Here is a 24,350-nt window from a genome sequence, read left to right as displayed (position 1 = left end):
TGGAAGAACTTTCTGTTGTGGCAAACTTGTTAGGTGTTATTCTGGTAACATCATCAGAGAGGTTTATAAAACACTTGTATACAAAACATCGGGAAAAACAAACACACCTTCTGCTATAGTTCTGCACCGTTGCTTGGTTAAGCACCCTTGCTAGTAAAGGAAGAAAACTCAGTTACCTACCGATACTTCACTTTGATCCTGTCGTTGTCAGGGTTGCAGTAGAGTCTCTCCAGATGCTCCTGGGCATCATTGGTGACACTTTGCCAGCTCTGGGTCGCTGTCCTCCTCACCTGCCAATGGTACGGCAAGACGGTGTGATGTTTGGGACAATCGCTGCCATAAACACAAGTGCCCTGCAGAAAATCCACACAGATCTCGATCCCGTCTTCCTGATGGGTGTGATATTGCAGCTGGTTCAAGAGCTCAAATACCAGATCAAGAGAAGCTTCTTCACTTTTATCCTGGAATATTCCAGCACTGAATTTATTGCTTGGGTTCAAATTGTATTGCATTGGGCAGCTATTCTCTTGGAACAGGCCAGATGTGTAATTTTCCAGAATCTTGTCTGGGAACAAAGGACAGGCCGCTCCATCGCCAGCAGCAGCGTGCAAAGGGTGATCCTGGAACGATTCGTTCCCGTGCTCAGCAGCAGGTCCCGGCGCAGTTTCTGGTGGGAAGCCCTGCTCTCCGGACTGGCCATCCTGCTCCGGGTGCCCAGAAGGAGGACGAGCTGCTGGCAACTGACTCTGCACATCTGGAGCTGCTGGCATCAGCACAGTCACGTTATTTTCTGGTTGGGGGCAAGAAGTACCAAGGTCCAGCGTCTTTTTCACAGCAGGTTCACATAAATCACTATGACCAGCACCTTGGCCTCGGGGCACAAAGACCCGATCCAAGGTCCCAGCTCCCAGCAAACTGGTAAAGATTGGTTGCAAAGCCCGCAGAGTTTGTGTGTCCAGTCTCTTCTGCACTTGCTGCTTCTTCTTGAAGCAAGGCTTCACCGGTGGGATCTTTTCCGACAGTCTTATCTGAGGAGGAAAGTCCTCTGGAGGAGGGCGCTTCATCCCCGGGCAGCGAGCCGGCTGCACGACGCACGCTGGCTTTAGCTCGGTGTCCATCGCACACAGACTTTGCTCTCTCCAAATCACTTTCAAATGTCCCAGAGCCTCACAAGAACCAATCTAGGGCAGAAAGGAAAACAAGACAGTTAATCTCTCTAATTGCTCATGGTTGACACGAACAAGATCACCCCTGGAGAGGATTTTGAGCCAGCGACAGCAAACTCCTCCCCTCTCTGTGACTGTGGGTAGCTCCTAGGCACGTAAAGCATGAAACCAGCTAAACTCGGGCTAATTAATCCCAAACACGCACTCATCGTCTTCTCACACATGAAATCTCAGACACTCAGGCACGCACACACGGTCCCCAGAGGGGGGGCAGGAAAGGGGGATGGTCTGACGCGCTCCTCCTTGTCATGATGTTTAATAATAAACAGTGCTCGAGTTCATTATATCCCACAAAAGTGAACATGGCATTGTTCCTTTTTACGCCTCCCTCACACACGAACCTGAGAACAGAAGCATTAGCAGATGTACAGCGCTGAACCTTCCCACCACACTGGAAACATTTATGCCTCGTTTCTTCTTCCACCAGATAAATGGGCAGACATACACATTCCCACCCTATTCCCATATATACCTCTGACATACACATTCCCATCCTATTTGTATGTATCTCAGATGAACACACCCCCATCCTACTCCCATATATCTCAGATGTACACATTCCCCTACATCTCAGACCCACACATTCCTGTCCTATTCCCCTACATCTCAGACCCACACATTCCCACTCTATTCCCATATATCTCAGACCCACATATTCTCACTCTATTCCCATATATCTCAGACCCACCCATTCCCACTCTATTCCCCTATATCTCAGACCCACACATTCTCATCTTATTCCCATATATCTCAGACCCACACATCCCCACTCTATTCCCCTACATCTCAGACCCACCCATTCCCACTCTATTCCCCTGTATCTCAGACCCACACATTCCCACTCTATTCCCATATATCTCAGACTCACACATTCTCATCTTATTCCCCTATATCTCAGACGTACACATTCCCATCCTATTCCCTTACATCTCAGACGTACACATTCCCCTATATCTCAGACGTACACATTCCCATCCTATTCCCTTACATCTCAGACGTACACATTCCCCTATATCTCAGACGTACACATTCCCATCCTATTCCCTTACATCTCAGACGTACACATTCCCCTATATCTCAGACGTACACATTCCCATCCTATTCCCTTACATTTCAAACGTACACATTCCCCTATATCTCAGTTGTACACATTCCCATCCTATTCCCTTACATCTCAAACGTACACATTCCCATATATCTCAGTCGTACACATTCCCATCCTATTCCCTTACATTTCAAACGTACACATTCCCCTATATCTCAGTCGTACACATTCCCATCCTATTCCCTTACATCTCAAACGTACACATTCCCATATATCTCAGACATACACATTCCCATCCTATTCCCCTATATCTCAGACATACATACTCCCATCTTATTCCCCTATATCTCAGATGTACACACTCCCATCCTATTCCCCTATATCTCAGACATACACATTCCCATATATCTCAGAAGTACACATTCCCATTCTATTCCCATGTATCTCAGAGCACACATCCCCATCCTATTCCCCTGTATTTTCCCTCCCACCCAGCAGCATGGTCGGAGAACTGCTGCCTTCACCTATAGGAATGGCAAACTCCACCCCGACTCGCACGGGGCCCAGGATTTAACCCTGGGCGCTCCAGCGGCGGGGAGCGCGGCGCTGCCAGCCCGTCGGGCCGGTCCGCTCCGTGCCCGACACTCCCCCGGGCGCAGGGCCCGTCTCCCGTGCCCACGCCGTGACTCACAGCGCGCTCCCCGGCGCACAGCGAGCTCAGCTGCCTCCTGCCAGCCTCGCCAACAACAATCCCAGCCGGGCAGCCAAGGAAACAAAGGGGTGGTTACTCAGGAACAGGTGAAAATAAATAATATGTCTCATATGGGACCGGGAAGCAAGCTCTACGCCTTTTAATCAGCAATCTTGTAATGTTTGATTACGTTTAATTAAACCGTCTTCCACCTCCTCGCACGTAGCCTCAAAGCTCAGAGTGGAGCACTTTAACGATTATTTCCTGGACAAATGCATTCCTAGCAAGGTAACTTCTCACTGCAAAACCAAATCCCAGAAAACATCACATTCAGCAGTAATTTCTTACTACCGATGTTTTTCTCTGGCAAGTTTCTCACCTACTCCTCCTTATTTTGGAACATTCGCTCATAAAGCTTTTGCATTACCCTGGGAAACAGCACGTCAGGATTGCCAGGAAATAGAAAAAAGTTGTACCTCTCCAGTTTCCCACTTTTTGACTAAATTTAAAGCAACCAGTATATTTGTTTGCCAGTTAAACTCCAAAATTTTGGTATCTTATTCTTCCACAGACTTGTCAGGTCATTCTCCTTCTAAACCATCAAGAGTACTTCATACATTCAAGTAACTTCAAAGGTTTAAGAACCCTCAACTCCTAAAGGAACCAGACGCTTCACTTCACATTGCCCAGGTTTATATTCAAGAGGATCTCAAGGGGTTCAAGGGGTCCCCCTGTGCCAAGGAGCTAAATAAGTGACTTCTGGTCATTTTTCAGCCATATCTCTAATGCTATTTTGATTTTGCTATTGCTGCCTTGATTATTGTTTAAGTTTTGCTCCTCTTTCTAAAGAACTGTTATTGTATGGAGTCGAATCGCCCGACAACTCTAAACATAGAAAGCAGTGGGGATGAGGAAAATCATAATTTGTTGACATTTCTATTTCAGCATTTTACCATCCCAAAACAGTCGCTATTATTCAGAAAGAACATGAACAACCAGCAAGAGCAATGCTATCTTTGCACAATCTGTTTAAACAGAGGAAGATCTGCGGGTGGGAGACTGAGTACACACCAACCACACCTCCTTTTCCTATGCTGAAGAAAGCAAGTCTAGTGGTCCTAAAATAATAATAACACATAAAACCAACAACTAAACACAAAATCTAACAGCAAGAGCGAGCAGACCCTGCCGGACACACCGCCTGCAACTTTGCCCAGGTTCTCCGCGCTGAAACCTACCGGCTTGTGCTCCTTGGAGTGAAATTCCAGCTTTTGACCCAATTTCAGGACACCTCCAAAACACGATCAGTTTGGTGGCGGCGGGGAAGGGGGTAATAAATAAGCTGCCCGCTGCAGCCCAGCGCTCGCACGCCGGTATTTCCACCTTAAAAATGCCGAACCGCCCGTGGTGCTGGAGTTGACTCCGGGGTTCCCAGGGGGACACGGCGGGGGGACACGGTGCCCGGAGCGGCAGCCGCTCTCGCCGCCCCGCAGCTCCTCACATCTTCTCCTCCTCCTCCTCGTCGCTGTTTTAAATATCGCTTCCCCGGAGCGCTGGGCCGGCGGCTGCGCGGCCCGGGGAGGAGCTGCGGAGCGGCTGCTGCTGCGCCCGCCCCCGGGCCCGGAACCCGGCCCGGCCGCTCCGCCCCTTCACCCCCCCGGCCCGAGGGGCCCGGGCGGCCAGACAAAGGCGGGCAGGCCGGAGCGTGCCCGCTGCCGGTGGGGACAGCGCGGCGTGCCGCACGTCCCCGCGTTCCACCCGCACCGGGGACAGCGGAGAACGCGCAAAGCGCGGGGACTCGCTCACCCTCAACAGCAAAGGGTGAAGAAATCCCTGTGCGTTTGGTTTCACCTCCCTAGAGCTCACCAAGGAGGATTTCCTGAGGCAAAAATAACCAGAAATGGGGCACGGCGAGCGCGTGTGCGGCTGCACGCAACGGACCCGCTGCCGAGAACGCGGCGCTTGTCAGCCCTCGCTGCCCTGGAGTCACGCACCGGTTGCAATATCAGTCCTGGCTCCGGCCAACGATAGCACGCCCAGCTTCCAAACGTGGCTCAACTTCTCAGCCCGAGTTACTCAAAGAACACTAATTAATGAGTAAGAAGCAAACCAGAAGCCCATCCTGGAACAGAGTCACCGTGACTCATTTTCGGTACCTACCGGGCGTGAGCTCAGCTCCCTTCTTGCACGGGGCCTGTGCTGCTTTAGTTACCGCCTGTGACACGCCAGGAAAAAGAAAGCATGAAGTACAGCAAATATACAGAATTACAGGAAGCTGCTATTTATTTATAGGTGGGATTCGTTACGGGCACAGTGAACTGTGCCACGTTTTGGCAGCACGCTGTGCGTGTGTGACAGCGCGGTGGGTTTGTTCCGCAGCTGGGGCAGCAGCCGGGATGCTTCCCCGGTGAATCACACGTGCGTGGTGCTGGAGGAACTTTCCGTAGGACACGTCCGCTCATTCACACGGACTCCACACCACCAGAAATAAGAGCATCTGCATCACTAACCTGACCAGATAAAATAACTTCTGAAGAGGTGAATAACTTGAGAAGCTGGGATTTATGTTGATGGAACACCTATTATGTGCAGTGGTGTGTTCTTTTTAAATAAAGCCACTCTTTCATTCCTTACGCTCAGTGATTTTACGAAATTATGTATGCAGAAATTACAGGCATCTGGAAAGAAACTGTCATTTTCAGATGTCATAAGCTTCACAGCGCACTTTGAAAATGCTGCACAGCTGTGTTTATAATGCGGGGAGAATATGCCATTTCCACAAACAAATTACAAAAATTGCGCTTCGTGCAGTTGGAGCTGACTTCTTATAGAATGACACAATAGGGGCTGAGGAAAGCAAACATCCATACCTACAGCAGCGGAAAACAAATTATCATCTCTAAATTAATTGAACTCCTGAGTGTCTGAAACATCAGACAGGCAGAGCCTTGCCCTCTGTCTGGACGTGCAAAACCAGAGCCTTACCAAGCACGGTGACTGGTGATGCGTCACCTCCTCATTTAGAGACAGATCTGTACACGCTCACATTTATCTTCTATTGCCAGAAGAGAAATTATCTGTTTGTAACAGCTTATTTCATGCAGGAGATATAAATAAGCAGCACATACGGCTGAGCTGCACAGCACGGTACGCAGAGCTCCCGCTGCAGTGGGAGTGTGGGGATGGATCTGAGGGAAGACGGAGGCCCAGAATAACCATCTTTCTCAAAAGAAATGTATAATTAAAGGAAATACATCACAGCACACCAGCAGATCCTACACCCACGAGGAGGCTACCCCACACAAATATATCAAGAAACTATGACCACCATCAACGTATGATCTCATTTTTAAATACACATTTACATCTTAAGCAAGAGAAAGAAAGCTTTAATTATTGCTCTGAGACGGTAAACTGCATCGGAATGAATGCAATAATTTACAATTCTGACTTGCAAATAATGGAATAATCAGTATGCACACTTCACTTATTTACTGATGAGAGGGAAATGTCTTTGATTTAAATGTTCAAGCTAAAAAAAAGGTTCCCAGGCCCCAACACAATTTTTTCCAGTAACAGAAACAAGACCTTTGCAACACCTGCACAATGAACACTATTAACTCCTTCAAACACACCCCTCGACAGGAAGGTTAACTGGCCTGATGTCGGTCATGAAGTGAAGCCAGCAGATGTTGGAGGGGGCTGGAAGGATGCTGGGGACCAGGTGGCACCCCAAGGTGTGTGGCACCTGTCTCGCAGCCTCCTGCTCTCTACATTTTCAGTGAGAAGGGAGAGAAGCAGTCGCTGCCACAAGCTCTTACTTTAGCTCCATGTATTTCTGCCAGATAATCCAGCAGAAAAGTGAGCAGTTAGACTCCACATTCTCTGTCTCCACAGTGAGTTTAAGAGTGGCATATGCCACCGTTTGGAAATCAGGTCATGGTCAGAAGGTCCTGATATAACCCAACTCATAGAGGGCCCCAGAAATCAAAGTCTGATCTTTTTGACAGTTGTAGTTCTCATGTTCCCAGGATGCCTTTGCCTTGCAAACTGCCTCTTCACGACCTTCGTTAGGCTGCTCTAATGCAGCACTCTCTTTCAGGTACATATTAAATAACGAGAAACTACTGTCAATGTACTTTTCAAGGGAAAGTGAAAGTTCCTGAAGGAAAGTTAAAGCAGAAGGTGATGGTGATGCTGTTACAGATGTGCCCAGTGCAGTAACATGCGGGGAAAAGCTCTGGTTCTTATGAGGTAAAGGTAAAACTGAGCTGTGTTAAGAGATCTTTTGCCATCAGAAACTCTTGGTGAGCAGTGGGTGTGCGGAAGCCCCCTTGTTAAAGGTTATAAACCCCTGCAGATGCACTTATGGGAACGTTATGAGTTGACATTTTGGGGAGCAAAACCAATGCAGTATATAGACCAACATGCCTTAAAACCTTTTTCCGCTGATTATTTGTAACCAGGAAAATAAGTTAATGAAGTTAAAAATACTTCCCTGCCTTCAGGATATCTTTCTAAACTGCATTATCTAGCTCTGTCAACCGTCCAAAACTGCTAACACGTTTACATTTTCGTTTTCTCAATTATAGAGCAGGTGAGCATCGAAACTACTGAAAAGAACAGCAGGATGTTATGTGGCATTATCTGGCACACACCTTAATACCTCCGGCAGCCTTTCCAGATACAGTGATTCAAGGTCATCGTGCAAACCCATCAGCACGGCAAGACTACTTTTCATTGATAGTACAACAATTCATTTCATTGATAGAACAATCATCACAAAACCACTGCGATCATTCCGAGATCTTGCTACTCAACACACAAGTTGCATGACTGAAACTCATGCTTACAGGAACTTAACGGGCTAGAAGGTAATTTATTTTGAGATGAGGTACAATCCTGTTCTTCAGTGCTCTTCGCTGATTTCAAGGTGTCAAAAAAACTCCTCTAGTGCAGAATCTCAGTGCCACTGTCCCACATGTATTTTAGACATACAGAGTATAAGCACTTATCTACCTGACTTTACACACTAGGCCAAAAGGAGATTGAAGTTGACTTCACTGGTACCAGAGTTTCCTTCAAGAACTTCTCTGTCATTTCTCCAATTTAACCAGAACACAACATTTGACATTTTTTTAAATTGCTTTACAGCACTGGATTTTCTGCTATGTAAAAGTAAAGAAATCAATACCTACAATTACTATATAACATACTTACATCCGCAGTTTCAGGCTTTTTTTCTTAATATTATTATGGAATTACATTTTCTTCATCTTGTTTGCTGTAACAATTAAGCAAAAGTACAAAATGAGACATAGCCAAGGTTAAGCAACAAATCAGTGGCAACTGGCGGAGGACATAGGTCCCTTGACTCACACAACAGCACCTGACAAGGTCCATCAGCCATTTAGTACTTCAAAGTGAAAGAGAAAATACAAATGTATATATGCCTCTTTCTTTGCTACTTAGCAGCAGATAGGAATGCTGAAAGTAATAAAAAAGGAACGAAAGTTGTTACTCTTAAGCAACTGAATCATTATTTGCAGTAGGAAACAAAGTCATACCATCTTTATTTTAGTAAAAATACTAAACTTCTGACTTTGATTTAGCAGTGGAAAAAACAATCAATCAATGTTTTCCAGTACTGAACAAGATATATATATATTTATTATGGAAAGAAACATGAAACTCAGGAATCAATCCATGTAGCTAATTTTTACCGTAACCCTCTAAAATGAAGCAAATACACAGTTCTTTTCCATACCAAAGCTTGATGACAAATGCTAATGACCTTCAAATAGCGTTTCAAGCCCTGCCCTTGTTCTGACATGGACGTGTGCCAGCAAGGCAGGTAAGCACCACGGGAAGAGAAATGTCAATGCTGCAGCGATCTTTTAAAAGTGAACAGATGGGAAAAGAGCACCTCTGATCCGTTCACCCTGTTAGCAAGACATGCTAACTCTTCCATAGCTATTAGATTCTTGCAATAGTCCATTTTTCATGACATATGTTAACCTAGTCTATATAGACTTCTTTCTTCTCCCTTACAAGATGCATAATTGAATATTTATAGTTTTTATTTTCTGTGCATATTTATATCCTCCATCTTAATACCAACACTGCTAATTTTAATTGGCTTTTCTTTAGAGGTGAGGAGGTAAGTGTGTTTGTGTGATGGTGAGATAACGCAAGCCAGTTTTCACTGATGAAAAGGAAGAGAAGGAAGGGCAGCAAAGGTTCACTCACCACCTGTGTTCCTGTAGCCTTTGCTGGGGTGACACCTCGTGGGCTGCACCTCACTCATCTGCTTACACATGATGACCTAGAACTGGTGTAAATGGAAGAAGGTGGCTGGTTTCTAGTCTTTGAAATGAAAATCTTCTTGCTAGTTAAATGACATATTCACTGTGTGGTGGTGATTTTTTAGTAAAACCCCATATTCGAAAGGAAAGTATAAAAACTAGAGTAGTTCGAATTCATCAATATTAGTAAATGAAACTTTTTGACTCCAGACCCAACTTTTAAATTTCCAGCTAGCGGTAACAAAAAATTGTCATTTCCTTGGTCTCAAATTCACCTTCTTTTAATATCTTGTACTAGTAATTCAAAGTTTTAAAAGCACACTATTCTGTTTTCTTATTTAATAGACCTAATGTTTGGTGAAAACAGCATTTCTTAGAAAAAAAATAACCATATATTACACATATGAGTATCACCACACTTCTAGCTATTTTGCTGACTATCAGATAATCTTATCTCTGCAAGTGAGTTACGATTCACGGATTTGGACGTGATTCAAAACAGGCCCCTTTCCTGGAAAATCTATTAATCATTTCTGCAGAGATCTCTCACTGTCCCAAGACTGCAGCCTTATAGGAATGGACCTAGAACTTTGGCCCTACATGTGCAGCAGAACACGTTAAATGCTTTTAGCATAGCAGTACAGTAACACTATATAACTTAAGCTGAAGCTTTACTAAGAGTTTCTGACGTATCTTATGAAACAAGAAATAAAAGTCATATCGGTCATACTCAAGTCAGCAGTCTCTCAAGAAGTCATCTTTCTGGGTGGAGTTTTCTTCTGCAGCTGTACCATTGTTATTCCAGTTTGAGAGGAAAACTGACGACACTTCAAAACTTAAAAAAAAAAAAATATATATATATATATTTATATATATATATATATATATATCCCTAAGCCTTACTCTTAAAATGCAGTAGCAAGAATTTGCAGGTCATCAGGTGTAGATTAGGAACAGGGAACACATTTTGATAAACTAAAAAACCCCAAATGTCTAACTAGGATGTTGTGAGTGGAGTCTGCGGACAGCCCTTCATCAGGGTAACAGGCTTCTGCAAACAATGCCTCTTCTTCAAAATTCAGCGTCCTGACTTGCTTACCTGCAAAATATTGTGTATCTGTCTATTCATGTACCTGTCACAGACTGGAGAGACCGCAGGGACATTAAACTGATTAAAGCCTCAGGAATATTAAAGTGATTAAAGCCTCCATCCAATTCTGAAGTTGATTTAGATACATGAGTTAATACATAAAATGATAGAAAATATGCCCACAATGGAGACAGGCTCGTTCGGTTTACATGGCATTTTGTTGAACTGGTGCACCCTCTCGTGGAAGTCTCTTAAATCAGTACAAGCCATGTGGATTTAGCGAAGGCCAAGGCAACACCTGCCATGCGTCTGTAACTAATATGAGCAATTCAAACTCATGAATATAACACCATGTCGTTTTACAGATTTTTTTGAAGGTTAACTCTAAAGCGCTGATGACTCTAGAACACATGGATCCCATGAGAAGGTAAATAGTAACACGTGGATGGCAGTGCTGCGGCTTTGGTCCTTTAGGCTGACTCGTATTTAAACTAAACAGAACGGGAATGTTCCTTTATAAGGCAGCGTTGGCCAAATAAAATTTAAACAGCTCTAAAATTAACAGCTAGTGCTATCTAATACATAGGTAGTTTACTACCTATGTGCAAATTATGTCTATTCTTCAACCAAAAATTCCAACAAATTATAAAGAGACCCCTGGAAGGTAACAGTACCGTGGTATTTGACATCTGAAAAAAACAGCCAAGAGCTGCTCACTACAGCAAACCTTAATCACAGCTTCAGTTACCCAGTAAAACACTGATTCTACAAAGACCTGCAACACCTTCGAAAAACTGAAGGTGTGAATGAAGATCTCTGTAGATATCCCTTGAAAAGGTCAATCCTTACAATATAAAATGCAGAGGTATTATGAATTTGATAGCTCTTTCTTCCAAGCTCTATATGACTCAAACAGCAAGAGGAAAACAGCAACTGATTCACATCTTAAATTAAACATTAATGACTAGAAGAAGTTAACACTAAATCTGACAAAACATTTCTTCTAACATGCAGGAGATGAAGAACAAAAATTTGAAGCTTGGGAAATACTGTTCATGTTCAAATCCTCAAATTTAATTGTGCCTCATGGAAATGGCAATAATAATGGAAATTATTCACAAACATCACACGCATCCAAGGGACACACAAAGTTCCAGATCAGCTGTAGCAACACTGGAAAGTTCTAACCCTCACTAATGATACAAAACCATCTGGAAGAAAGTGAGATGAGTCCTTCGTTTAGCCTAATACATATATAAGCAACCAACCAGAACATTGCCTCGGAAATCCCGCAGGTCTTCCATCGATACTGCAGGGCACAGTGTGTCTGTGTTGACTCCCAAAGCCTCCCCGCTGTCGATATTGTGAGCAGCTGGATGGATACAGTCTGCAGAACACATAAATAAAACCAGAGCGTTAGATAATATCCTGCAGAAAACGGCAAAATGATCGCTACGTTCAGCAGATGTTCTTTGTGTGAAATAGCCTCAAGTCACTATGAGAGGAGATGCTTTACATTTTAGTGTGAGAATATACATTTGAAAGACTATTTCTTTATGGAAGAGTTATTTTGTGGGAGTACACTAGAGATGCTTTATTTCTAGAATTCTAGAATTCTGTGTGTTGCTGAAGTCAGCATTACAGAAGGGCAGATGATGCTGCCTTGCTGTATTCATTCTGTTCAAGAAGATTTTTTTCCTTTTATCTTTTCGAAGGTTTTTTAAATAAAGGAAAAAACCTAACTTGGAAGAATTCCCTTTAACATATAGCTGTAGGTTGAGTCTAGCCATGACTAGCTAGCTAGAAAACACAACGCTAATTCTGTTTTCTATGGATGGATTCATCTCCAATCCATACCAATATGGCACAAAGTCAATGAACCTGAATCAATTCAGCACAGAGCCAGCTCAAATCTGCACCACGCTCAACATGACCGCAGGCACGCAGCTATAACACCCTGCTGCCAAGAGCAGCTCCGCGCAGCTGTGCCACAGGACTTCTGAACTATTTTCCCATAACATGGGCTTTACATCGAGACAGATCCTGCAAGAACGCTCTGTCTCAGCTGGGAAGCGATGCCCTTCTCAGTGCTTGCACTGCTGCACCCTGCCTGACCCTCACAGAATCCTCCGTATCAGTATTTATCAGATTTCTTATCTTCAGCCTTTTCATGAACTATACCTGAGCTCAACCATTACCTGAAGTTCTACCACTGGCTGGAGAGGACTCCTGTGTACTTCATTCTGTACCGACCATTACAGCTAAATGGGTATTACCACGATGAGTTCAAACATTTGTCACGTGCAAAGCCAGGTTGTGGTACATATGATTACAAGTAACCGTTCAGAAGATGAAGCAGTCAGAAATAACCCCTTTCCTTCACTTATCCAAACATTCTTCACATGATATTTGAGTTTCTAGTTCATCCTTACTTTAGAGATTTGCATTTTAGAAGCCATCAGCACTTGGCTGGCCAACTCTTCTGTCTACAAGCTACAGGCTGAAATTTTCCTAAGGCCAAGATCCACAAGACTTTCGCCCAACTCAAGGCTGCAGGAATGGGAAACCCCGAGATAACTCACAGGTGGGAAGTGACACCAACCGCCATGAGATCCTCCTGCAATGCGAACGGCTGAAGCAGCAGAGGGTGGGTGGGTGGGTGCCAGGATGACACATTTCAGACCCAGAAACCCCATCTGGCTGACCCCCTCCCTCAGATCCTACCAGGCTGCAGAGCACACATGGCAGCGTCAGTCTGCACAAACCTCCACTGGATCCAAACCAGGGGATTTTGTACTTGATCAGAATAAAGAGATATGCAAAAGGATGAAATAAAATACCATAATTTTGCATTTCTTGCTTTCAGAGGCTTTTATTTGGATTATCTGTGGGATGTGCCTGTAGATCTCAAAGCCACACAGGAACCACACCTGTTGAGAAACAGATGCCCCAACTGCTGCATATTACGTTCATTCTTAATTGTAGAGTTTAGTTATTTTGCAAATATTGCATTTGATATTGCTTTCTAAAAGTGTGGTCAGTTCCATGCTCTATCTGGGATAAATGCTGCACAAACCAGTCCCCTGAGATACTATTTACAGACATGATTTCATTCATTTGGTCTACATGCAAAAGAACCTACCAACCACAACTTTAAAAATGCTAAAGGAGGAAACCAGAGCAGAAGAAACCATTTCCAGACACCAAAAATGGGTCACATATGCTACCCTGAGCTCCCTTCAGATACAGTGACACAGAAATCCAGCAATTTCCAGCTTTTAGAAATGAAAGGTGAGCATAGCAATCCAATCTTTCAATGCAGCGTTGTCACAATGTAATGTCAGAATGTGAATGAGAACTGATAAATAATAGTCAGATTATGCCTCCAATTTTAAACCTCCAACATCACAGAACGTTTCAAAAAAAGCACAGCGCACAGAAGAACTGGAAAGCTTCTCATCCGCCTTGTTCGCACAAAGACAGCAGAAGCTGCTCAGCCGATGAGCGTCATGCATGTTTATTCAAAGAGGTTTTTTTCTTTTATTTCAACAATCCAAAATCAGCTGATCCAAAACTCAGAACACTAATCCCTCACTGCATGACAAATTTCAATACCTCCAAGTAAACAGGGGGATTTCAGAGTAACAGAAAAGCTCAATTTTGAACAAAGAGGTGTTTTTCCATCTTAACTGTAGTGAAACTTTGCTCTGCTGTGATTTAATTCTTGGATATAGTTTAGTCCACTGACTCTGGAACAAATGCCATTGAGAAAGTTAGTTTGAATTTAGATGTGAATATGAAAACTGAGCAGTTTTCAAAATGATGGAATTTATTTCTCAACTAATAAGTTTTGGGGAGGATGGGAAGGGTGTAAGAGGAAACACAGAAAGAAATCTGTTCAGATTTCTTCTAGCCAGAATGAGGAAATACATAATTTCCCTCAAGAACTGCAACAGACAGCTGCAAGTCAAGTCTCAGTCACCAACTCTAGGCTGTACTGACACTACTAGCAAATGTTCTCAGTTTCAGTGAATTACTCCAGTTCAAAAAACAGAGAGAGGCCTTCACAGGTGAAGTGAAATGGGCTCAGCTAAAACTGAACAATTAAATAAGGGCAAAAGGAAGTGATCACCCCCAGAGGGCCTGGCAGTGGAATAGTTACCGAAAGCAAATAATAGATATTGTTTCTGTGCTTAACAAAACCTCTTTGAGAGAAGCAAACAAAACCAGAATGGTTGGTAAGTCAGCAGCAAAATTAATGGCTGAAGGTCAACCAAGTTTATGCTGTAGCTTTGGATGTAGGTTCACAATGTAGTAGCATATGGAAAATACAAAGTGGGATAATTCCTCTGGCTGTGATAGAATTTAAAGTAAAATCCATATAGCACTAGCACGCAAATAATGAACCAAACAAGACAGAAGAGACTGCATGGATACTTCAACTTCACAGTGAAATATCCCGCCCAGGGCAATCACTGACACAAGGCTGAAGCCACAATACCCTTTTAGACTAACCACAAAAGAGGAAAACACACACACCCCCAAGGATAACAGAATATACACCAGTGGCACTATTGAAAAAACATGCACAAGCGGCTGGGGACATCAAAGAAACAAGGCTCTTCTTTTCTGAAACACAGCCAGACTCGCTGCTCTCTTATTTTCTATAACCATCTGAAATAAACTACTTTAAAATATCAGGTATCTCTTAAATGCACCTCTGAAGATTTACTCTGACGAACTAATGTTATAAAAGCAAAGAACAGAGAGGGTGTATCAAAGTCCATGCTGAGAACATTTGTTTTTTTATAGAAGTATTTGGGGTGTGCACTGTAATTCCACACAGCACACAGTGTTCTGTATCACTTTTATGGACAGAAATTGTACAACAACACAGCGATCAGATATAATCACCGCTGGGGTGACATGTGTTTTAATCACAAATATTATTTTCTGTGGGACTCAGAGAGGATTCTTGCCAGTCGATGTTTCTTCTTGATACAACTGTTACTGCTGGAACAGGGTAGCGATGGCTACCCTGAAAAAGACACATTTCTGCCTGAGGGTTTTTAAGAATTCTTCTGTTAAGTAAGATGTCAGCTACCACAGTAACTAATGAAAGAGAAATTCACTTAGTGTGAGAAATACAGGGATGTCCTAGTGTTAACCCTAGATGACAGCAAAAATGGTCCTATTTAGTTTGTTCACACACAATGTATTAACCTCAGGGGAGTTTTTTCCACAGATTTTGCAAGCTAAAACAAAGTGATTGAGAGCCTTTGAGCTAGATTAGGTGGACTGTATAAACCAGCAAGATGTAAGAGTTTGTTATCTCTTCAGCAGAGCTGTGCCAAGAAAGAACCACAGGCCAAAGCGATGCGGAATTTTCAATAGGGTTGAGAAGTTTTACCCACAGCAATAATCTGTGTGTTCCCGAGGGTTTGGGTTGGCATCACTGGGCAAGTGTCACCAGAGTCTGATGGAAAAGCCACTGTACTCAACATGAAGAAACATAGCAAATGTAGTTGGAAAGAGCTGCTATGCAAGACTCTGTAACATATTAATTTGATGGAACGTATAAATAAAAAGAGGGAGAGAGAGAAAAGCAGATGTTCAAATGACCAATAATAACCAAGATGTTCAAGGCTGTTGGCTACATAAATACAGCCACATAATCTCTGGAATCCACCCCATAATTGCCCAACTCCTCCCACCCCACACAGAGTCCAGATATCACTTACATCCTAAATATTCCTGCACAGACCTGCTGGAGGCAGACAGGAGAAAAGGAACCATTACCTGCTCAGAACAACTCCCTGTTGCTGTTTTGCTCTTTGCTACTGGAGTTACAAACACTCATTGCTCTTCAGTCCCAGGGCAGCGTTTTCTGGTGCTGTTACGGTGACAAGAGCTCTGTGGTTCTCTTCTGGACCCACCCGAGGTTGCTCCCGGCCTCTGCTGTCTTACAGGAATTTCCCCTTCGGCACATTAAGGATTCTTTTAGGATTTCAACACCTAAAGGAAGAGACGGCACAAATTAACCAACTGAAAAACCCCTCGTAATAACTTAGGGACTCATTAGGGTTTGGTTTTCTTCTAAGATAGTCACATTAATGAAAAACATTATTTGATCTTGGAACATTAAGATTCAGATTAGCACAGAAGATGACAAATAAAACTTTGCTAAATATCAGGCGTATTTACTGTTAATCACCTGCCTTGCAGATCCTGTCTATCTTCCAATCCAACACAAATGTGGTACTTCACACAGACAAGTGGCAACAATAAAATCGACCAAACAAATCCTGCTGGGAAACATCACCGCCCTTATGTAAAATTTTAAGCTTGGTCCAGCTTAGATATTTGGAAAAAAAGAGAAAGCAGTGAAGATAATCTTTGTATTTCCAGAATATTTATCACTGCTTCTGTGTTGTAGAAGGAAATGGGTTAAGAAACATGCTTTGTAAGTTACAGAGACAACAGCATGAATATTTCTATTACCAGAAGAACTTCTGCTTTTGGGTCACGGGCCCATTGTTCCTCTGATTTTAAAGCCTCATGTTCTCAACAGCTCCTGAATGAGGATTCTGACAGGATTCAGTCAGCACAATGCAGATTTAAGCACTTGAACAGAAACTTGAATTGTTTTGACAGAAACCGGTGGCCCAATTCGCTTTTTGGGGAAGCAACGTTGACATACTTAAAGTGCAGATGAAGCTCTGGTGACAGTTTTGTTGTAAGCAATGTTCTGCTTCAAGCTACAGTTTGCCAATGCCAGGATTTTTTAAAAAGCAAAGTGCTCGTTTGTTTTTTCAAGGAAACCTTTTGTCATCTCACCGCACAAAACAATGTCATACTTCATCTAAATGCAGAGACAGGTGGCCACCAGGCAGATTTTGTTCCAAAATGAAAAGAGTCCTTCCCATGTAAACCCAAACAAAGAACAAGAAGTAAGACTTGATTACATTCCACCACAAAATTATCCAGATGAGCAGAAGAAAAAAATCTGTGCAAGAACAAAATCAATCATTACATCTGAATCTTAATGTTAAACTTAATCTTTCCCATGATTTCCAACTACTTTATACAACTCCAACCATGTTCTTTAAAAAGGAAATTCTTATGACTGGTAACATTGATCAAGTAGCGACGTTATCTATCACACATTTAGTTTTAATGTTTTATACACATGAAACAAAACTGATCTCTGCTCCTGTGGACACACTCCAGAATGCAAACAGCATTTGCCACCAGCCAGAAACCACTGAAGTCATTTGAGAACAGGTTAATATAACCCAGAGACGCAGGGCACATGGGACAGAGATATTAGAAGGAAGAGGTTTCATGTAACAGATACTCATAAAAAAAGAAATGAATCAGCAAAAGTCAGGCAATTTTGCAAATCCAGAGAAATACAGGCGTGCAGCTTGAAGTGCTTAAAGATCCTGAAATAACAGTCCACTACAACATCTCTGGTGATCTCAAGAATTTCCACAGACAAAATTACTTCATTAAAAGAGTCAGTTTCCTTATTATTTTTAAACAATTTTCAATTTTATTTTGGTTTGTGGCTTTTTGTGCATTTGTTTTGTTGTTTGTTTTTTGTTTTTTCTTGTTTGGTTTTTTGTGTGTGTGGTTTTGTTTTTGTTCGGGGTTTTGTTTATTCGTGTTTTGTTGTTGTTGTCATTTTGTCGTTTTGGTTTTTTTTTTTCACAATATAAGGCAGCCACAGAAATATTTAGAGAGAGGGAGGAAATATAGCTCAAATAATATAATCTGATAAGGTGTGGGAGCCATCACCAGCTGCCCAGCAGCATTAGAAACATCTACAAAGGACAATACCAAAGGTAATATCTAAGCTGAGAAAAGCCGTAGATAGCAGTAAATGCAGCACCAGGGAGACAGACACCACCGGCTGATCACAAATCTCATCACTGGGGGGTGACCGCAGCTTCGCTGCTGAGTGCGGGTGCAATGAGGAGCCTGACAGTGTTCAAGAAGAGACTGGACAGTGTCCTCAGACACACGGTGTGAACTGTGGGGGTGTCCTGTGCAGGGACAGGAGCTGGACTCGATGATCCTGGTGGGTCCCTTCCAGCTCAGAACATTCTGTGATTCTGACAGTGCCCAGAGCTCCTGCGCTTCATCCCACAGGCTGATGTGCTGGTTAAAGCAGCCAAGAATCCCGCTGCAGCCATATTGCCAAGGCAAGGAAGGACTCGTTAGCAAACCTGTAGATAATATAACCCTCCCCACATGACCTTGCTGGCACCTTGTGTTCAGTGCACCTTGAATCGTGAAAATCCACCCTCGCTTTGGTCTCAGAAATTTATGACAAGGTCAAAAGGCAGAGTCCTGCTGCATTTAAATGTTTTATAGATCTCTATCATAATGAATTACCATTTTTAAGCATATAACTTCATTTCCAGCTAGCGTTTCCTCATTGCATGTGTCTCATTCTCTTTTCTCGCAAGCAAAGAATTTTAGTAACTAGGGGTAAATAAGTGGGAAGAACGACTCTGATTACATTTTAAAGAGATACACGCTTTTTTAAGTAAAAATTTCCTCAAAAAACGTTACAAATATTAATTTTAAAAGTGTTGTCCTAAGAGTCACGCAGCCCTATGGTCACCCCAGGACAAGGGGCAATGTCCCTGGAGGGGGTGACATCGGAGACCTCTCCGCACTTTCAAGCACGACACTATGATTAATGCCCCGAATTCCTGTGCTATCGCCCCAAACTGCAGATGGACCGTTAAAAAAAACTGCATGACAGGGTAAAAGACACTGGAACAGGCTGCCCAGGGGGTTGTGGAGTCTCCTTCTGTGCAGACATTCCAACCCGCCTGGACACCTTCCTGTGTAACCTCATCTGGGTGTTCCTGCTCCATGGGGGGATTGCACTGGGTGAGCTTTCCAGGGCCCTCCAACCCCCGACATTCTGTGACCCCACTTTGGCTTCACAAACCTGGGGGGGTTGGGGGTGTTTAAGGAACATTTCTGAAAGTGAAAACAACACAGAAATGCTTCAAAAAAGCGTAATTAGACTTGAACGTTTTCTAAAAAGCATAAAATAAAGACACGGCAGCAATTACGCGGATTCTGTGGGAGGTGGAGTTCGGATTTTTTTCCAGAGAAGAACAATCTGAGGGGAAACGGGCCGACTCCTCGCGGTGCTTCGCTCCTTCCCCCGTCAAACCGGCTCCCCCGGGTACTCACTTGCCTCAAGCACCGGCTCCCGCAGCCGGCGGGCTCCCCCAGGGCGGGGAGCGGGCGGGCTCCGCATCGGGGCAGGCGAAGAACCGGCAAAACCGAACCTGCGACCGAGGCGGGGGACGAACCCCCATAGCGGCGGGGAGCGCTGAGGGAGGCGGTGCCCCGGAAGTGCCGCCACCGGAAGTGCCGGTCGTGGCGCTGGCGGTGCCGTGTCGCGGTTCCCGCCATGGCTCCCAAGGGCGGCCCCGGCGGGCGGCAGCAGTCGGAGGAGGATCTGCTGCTGCAGGACTTCAGCCGCAACCTCTCCGCCAAGTCCTCCGCGCTCTTCTTCGGCAACGCCTTCATCGTCTCCGCCATCCCCATCTGTGAGCGGCTGGGGGGCCTGGCGGGGCGGGGGAGGTGACGGGGCCTGAGGGGACGGCGGGGCCTGAGGGGGACAGCGGGCCCTGGGGGAGAGGTGACAGGTCCTCAGGGGGGACATCAGGCCCTGAGGGGAGGTGACAGACCCTGAGAGGGGACGTCAGGCCCTGGGGACAACATCAAGCCCCAGGGGGGAGCAGGGGCCCCCCCAGCCCGGCCCTGGCTGCGGGCCCTCAGCGGATCCCCGGGCGGCCTTGCCCCGGGCCTGGCCGGCTTTGAGCCGGGATTATTTAGGCTCTGTCTGCCTTAGATCCAGCTTTGAGGCCGATCCCGCTCAGAAGAGCGTTCTGTAAAGATGACGTGTCAACACCGGCTCCTACGACGTGGCTCACGAAGCCCCTTTCAGCCAAAAGCAAAGCCGATCTCTCCATTCAAAAATACTTTTCAATGCAGTTTGGAGACTCCCCCCAAGTGATTTTGCAGGAACTGGTCTGGCAGTGATTCACGGAATCACAGATTGGAAGGGACCTCGAAAGATCGTCCAGTCCAGTCCCCCTGAATTCCAGAGCTAGTGGTCTGTGTAGGACTCCTGTGGGGCCATTTGGAGAGGGAAACCGCTCAAAATGTCCTTTTTTCTTTATTTTAAGGGCTTTATTGGCGGATATGGCACATGGATCTTGTTCAGTCCGCAGTCCTGTACAGCGTAATGACCCTCATCAGCACCTATCTGGTGGCTTTTGCCTATAAGAACGTCAAGTTTGTTCTGAAACACAAGTAAGTTGGGTGGCTGTTTGACGTAGAATTTATTATTAAGTAATTTAACAAAACCAGCATTTACAACATTTTTTTTTTAATGAATAAAAATGTCTGAAATGTTACTCCAAAACCTGTTTTACACAGAAGCATCTCTCTTGTAATTGCAGACTAGAGTAGCCTTGTCAGCTCAGAGGGCGATAAAATTGCAAAACTACCTTTGTTCTCAGCGGGTATTGCGACAAATTATATTTGACCAATACTTTTAGTAATTAGATTATTACTTGTTGCCCTTTCAACTTGGCAGATCTGTTCAGTGAAGTAAACTTGGCTTCCTATAATCCGAGGATTTTTTCTGATCATTTCTCAACTTCAATGGTGTTTCTTACAGAGTGGCCCAGAAAAGAGAAGACGCTGTTTCCAAAGAAGTTACTCGCAAGCTGTCTGAGGCAGACAATAGGAAGATGTCTCGCAAGGAGAAGGATGAAAGGTAATTCCCTTTTTCTCTCGGTTTTTGCAGTACTGCCTGCTACCTTTGCGGCTCTAGGTAGGATATTTGGGTCTGTTGCTTGGCTGTTGTTTTTGTCAGTGTTCTGGTAAGTGGAAGCTGTACTGTCAGCTCTTTGCTCACCTGTAAAAGCTTTTGGAAGCGAGTGATCAGTGAAAGTTCACAAACATTGAAACCTTGATCAATAAGGCCCTATAAGGCAGCGTCTCAGTCCTTGAGCTGCAAAGCAAAACAACTGATTGGATAGCCCAGCATATGCGTCGATTTAAATGTGCCTGAAATAACGTCTCTGCTTGTTCCTAGAATCCTGTGGAAGAAAAATGAAGTTGCAGATTATGAAGCAACAACTTTTTCCATCTTCTACAACAACACTCTCTTTCTGGTCTTGGTCATCATCGCTTCGTTTTTTGTGCTGAAGAACTTTAACCCCACCGTGTATCCTTCCTTGCATGCTTGGGACCACCAGAGAACCCTGCTTGTCATTAGCAGCAGCGTTTGCGTGTGGGTTGTGAGATGCCTGTTGATACGTGCAGTTCACTGGAGCACCTCAGCTTAGAAACACTGCAGAGTAGTAGAGAATACAAAGAAAATCTCCCCATCATGTGAAAGTAAGGATATTGGGCAATATGCAGAAATTCTTATGGCTTTACCACCTCAGCTGTACATGTGGAATGAGGTGGCAGCTCGTGTTCTTACAGAAACACGGGTGTTAGTTGCCAGGTGCTCTTATGTTACAGGATTGTTTAATGTCAATAGATCCACAGGTAAAATTTTAGGTTCCTTAAGTAGATAACTACTGCCAATCAAGGCTACATATGTTAATTAAAGATCTGTGGTATTTAACGGTATTTTTAACTAGTTTTTAAAAAACAGGCTAAACTTTATGGGTGTCTTAGTCTTAGTTTTGAAGTTAAGTACCTTTCAGCATCCTGCTAACACCTGAGTGTAACCTGGATTTTGGGTTGAGATGCAATGTGAAAGACTCCTGCAGATAAAGACCATTTCAATCCCTTGTTTTTCATAAAACTTCTGCTAAATGTTCTGTACAAAAGAAAGGGAATTTTTACAAATATGTATCCTTAACCTTTTCCCTGCAGAAACTACATTCTTTCTATAAGCGCCTCGTCCGGACTGATCGCTCTGCTCTCCACAGGATCCAAGTAGACAAAATACCCCACAGCAGGTTATTTCTGTGAGGGGGCTCAACTGCCATACAACAGTTTAAGGGTGGAATAGAAATATGGGTTTTTTATAGAGTGGTTGATTGAGGGTGGGGGGAGGGTTTGAATCCAAAATAATTGAATTATATTTACTTTGGGTGTCTTTACATGGTATTATTCAATAACTTAATCAATTTTTTTACTTAGCAATGGAAGGAAAGGGAGTGGGTCAGCGGTACCACAGTCAGACAATCCCTCTGCAGGGACGGCTGCAGCGCTGCTCAGACAGCACTGCCCAAAGCCTGCAGCAGAATTCCCCCATAAAAAGTGACAGACCACCGTTTATCATTGTAACTTGACAAGTTTTAATAAAAAGGAGCCTCTTTTGTCATTTAATTCCTTGTCTTTCCATTTTTTTTTAATGGGTATTTTTGTGTGGAAGTTCGTCAACTGTTTCTACTTCAAAAAGGGAGGGGTCTTCTGCAAGTCAGCGTCTGTGTTGTTTTTAGTGAAAAGACTCATTTTTCATAACTTGGGAGTTAAGACAGAACCTGAAACTCCTAGAAAAAAACCACTTTTGAAATGGTTTGAATATACTGGGGTGAGGGTTGGATTTTTCCCCATTCACCTTGAAGTCAGATTAAATAATAAACCTGCCAGTTTTCCTGGCATAGCTTAACAAAAATGCTTTAACTGGCTTTTTATGATGGGTTTATCAGACAATCCTCCTCCCTTTTTTTGGTGCTATCAATAAAACCAGTGTGTTTAATGCTGAACTCTGCTGCCGTTAATGGAATTCCGGTGCAGAAGTTACAGGTATTACCCTTACAGACCTGGAAGACTAAACGGGAGAAAGTGAAAGCTTATAATCAGATTCAATTTAACAAGTACTTTGCTAATCTTTACTTCAATAAGATTCATATTTATATAAAATATAGTAAAATGAAGATTCTGAAGGGCAGGAGACAGCATGAAAATTCCGGGGGGTTTGGTGCCCTTTGCAGCTGCCATTGAAATTTCTGGTCGGTCATTTAACACTCTTCCCATTAACTTGTTTTCCCTGAAAATATATTCATTTTTCCTTATTCCTTCTGCCTGCTTAGTCGCTACTGAAAGGAGACTTTCCTGCCTTGCATCATTTTACTTTCCTTTCCCTGTCATTTATTACAGAGGATATAATTAGTAGGTATTTGAGTGTAAGTATTTAGCACAGGTAAAACAAATTTCTATGGAACTTCTGCAAACGGTCAGAATCAAACAGGAGGCCGAGCTGGCGGCTCTGCAGGCAACAGGACTTGAGCGTCATCGTTCTGCTGCTCACTAGTAAATTCAGACCTGTGAATTTGAGGTTAATCCTCATTTTACCCGCCAGCGCCGGTTGGGATCAGCGGCTTTTGGAAACCAGCAGGTGTCTTTTCCAAGAAATCTGCCGTCCAGAGAAAAGCGATTTGAAGCGGCGCTTTCTTCTTCATTACTGGCGGTTTGCTGAGTATTTTTATTACCAGTTTTTCATCTTACCGTGGGATTTTAGCATCGACAGTTGCTGGGAAACAGCAGAATTTCTCTGGTGATAGAATCTGCAGCATTGACAGCCTGAAACAAAAGCGAGTGGGTGGGTTGTTTTCTCTGTTTTCTCCATGTCTTTTCTGCAGAAAAGCACTGAGTGGGAGGTGGTTGTTTTTTTCTAAATTTCATTTTATTTTTGCTTGCTTTTGAGGTTGGTTTTTTCCTTTACAATCCTCACTACAAGCTGCACCTGGGTTCTCCAGTATAACACTGAAGCTCAGCCTAAGGTTAAGCTGCTGCTTGGCATCCCCTTGCCCTCAGTACTAGGCAAGCTGACTTTTAAGCTTTTGCTTTAAGGGGTAATGCCATCACGCTTTCAATTAGAAAAATAAAAGGTTGGGGAATTAATATATTTGTAATATATTGCTGGATTCCCATGTATCTGGGAAGAGAGAACATTAAATTGTACCTCCAGAGGTGAGAAAAGGAG

General features: G+C 43.8%; 2 protein-coding genes across 3 annotated transcripts in view; one reads left to right on the top strand and one right to left on the bottom strand.

Annotated features, from left to right (window-relative positions):
• The window catches only part of TIPARP (TCDD inducible poly(ADP-ribose) polymerase), a 36,570-nt gene extending 16,833 nt beyond the window's left edge, over window positions 1-19,737 (bottom strand). Inside the window, exons 1-7 of one of the 2 annotated variants that reach the window (XM_080349423.1) lie at window positions 19,577-19,737; window positions 16,157-16,372; window positions 11,626-11,744; window positions 9,998-10,102; window positions 9,212-9,293; window positions 8,183-8,246; window positions 181-1,181 (exon numbers count right to left, since the gene is read on the bottom strand). In XM_080349423.1, the coding sequence (XP_080205549.1) occupies window positions 181-1,118 (938 nt within the window). In that variant the 5' untranslated portion in view covers window positions 1,119-1,181; window positions 8,183-8,246; window positions 9,212-9,293; ... (2 more) ...; window positions 16,157-16,372; window positions 19,577-19,737. Of the gene's footprint in view, window positions 1-180; window positions 1,182-8,182; window positions 8,247-9,211; window positions 9,294-9,997; window positions 10,103-11,625; window positions 11,745-15,771; window positions 15,796-16,156; window positions 16,373-19,576 lie in introns of those variants that run through there. The other variant, XM_080349424.1, reaches the window with a different exon arrangement.
• Window positions 19,738-19,741: 4 nt separating this feature from the next.
• On the top strand, window positions 19,742-22,744 carry SSR3 (signal sequence receptor subunit 3). The gene is made up of 5 exons (XM_080349425.1): window positions 19,742-19,938; window positions 20,581-20,707; window positions 21,078-21,176; window positions 21,498-21,629; window positions 22,292-22,744. The coding sequence occupies exons 1-5, from the start codon at window positions 19,800-19,802 to the stop codon at window positions 22,356-22,358; spliced, it is 564 nt and encodes a 187-aa protein (XP_080205551.1). The 5' UTR covers window positions 19,742-19,799; the 3' UTR covers window positions 22,359-22,744.
• Window positions 22,745-24,350: the final 1,606 nt, after the last annotated feature.

The sequence above is a fragment of the Nesoenas mayeri genome (genome assembly GCF_963082525.1).
Source record: "Nesoenas mayeri genome assembly, chromosome: 9".
NCBI lineage: Eukaryota > Metazoa > Chordata > Aves > Columbiformes > Columbidae > Nesoenas > Nesoenas mayeri.
The sequence above is the reverse complement of the archived record's forward strand: the minus strand, read 5'-3'. Positions and strand labels throughout refer to the sequence as shown.

What these genes read in the sequence shown, in the direction of transcription:
- SSR3 (XM_080349425.1), top strand. Translation starts at nt 19,800, where the DNA reads ATGGCTCCCAAGGGCGGCCCCGGCGGGCGGCAGCAGTCGGAGGAGGAT. An exon ending in CGTCTCCGCCATCCCCATCT is followed by an intron (nt 19,939 to 20,580) that starts GTGAGCGGCTGG and finishes CTTTATTTTAAG; the next exon opens with GGCTTTATTGGCGGATATGG. An exon ending in AAGAACTTTAACCCCACCGT is followed by an intron (nt 21,630 to 22,291) that starts GTATCCTTCCTT and finishes TTTTCCCTGCAG; the next exon opens with AAACTACATTCTTTCTATAA.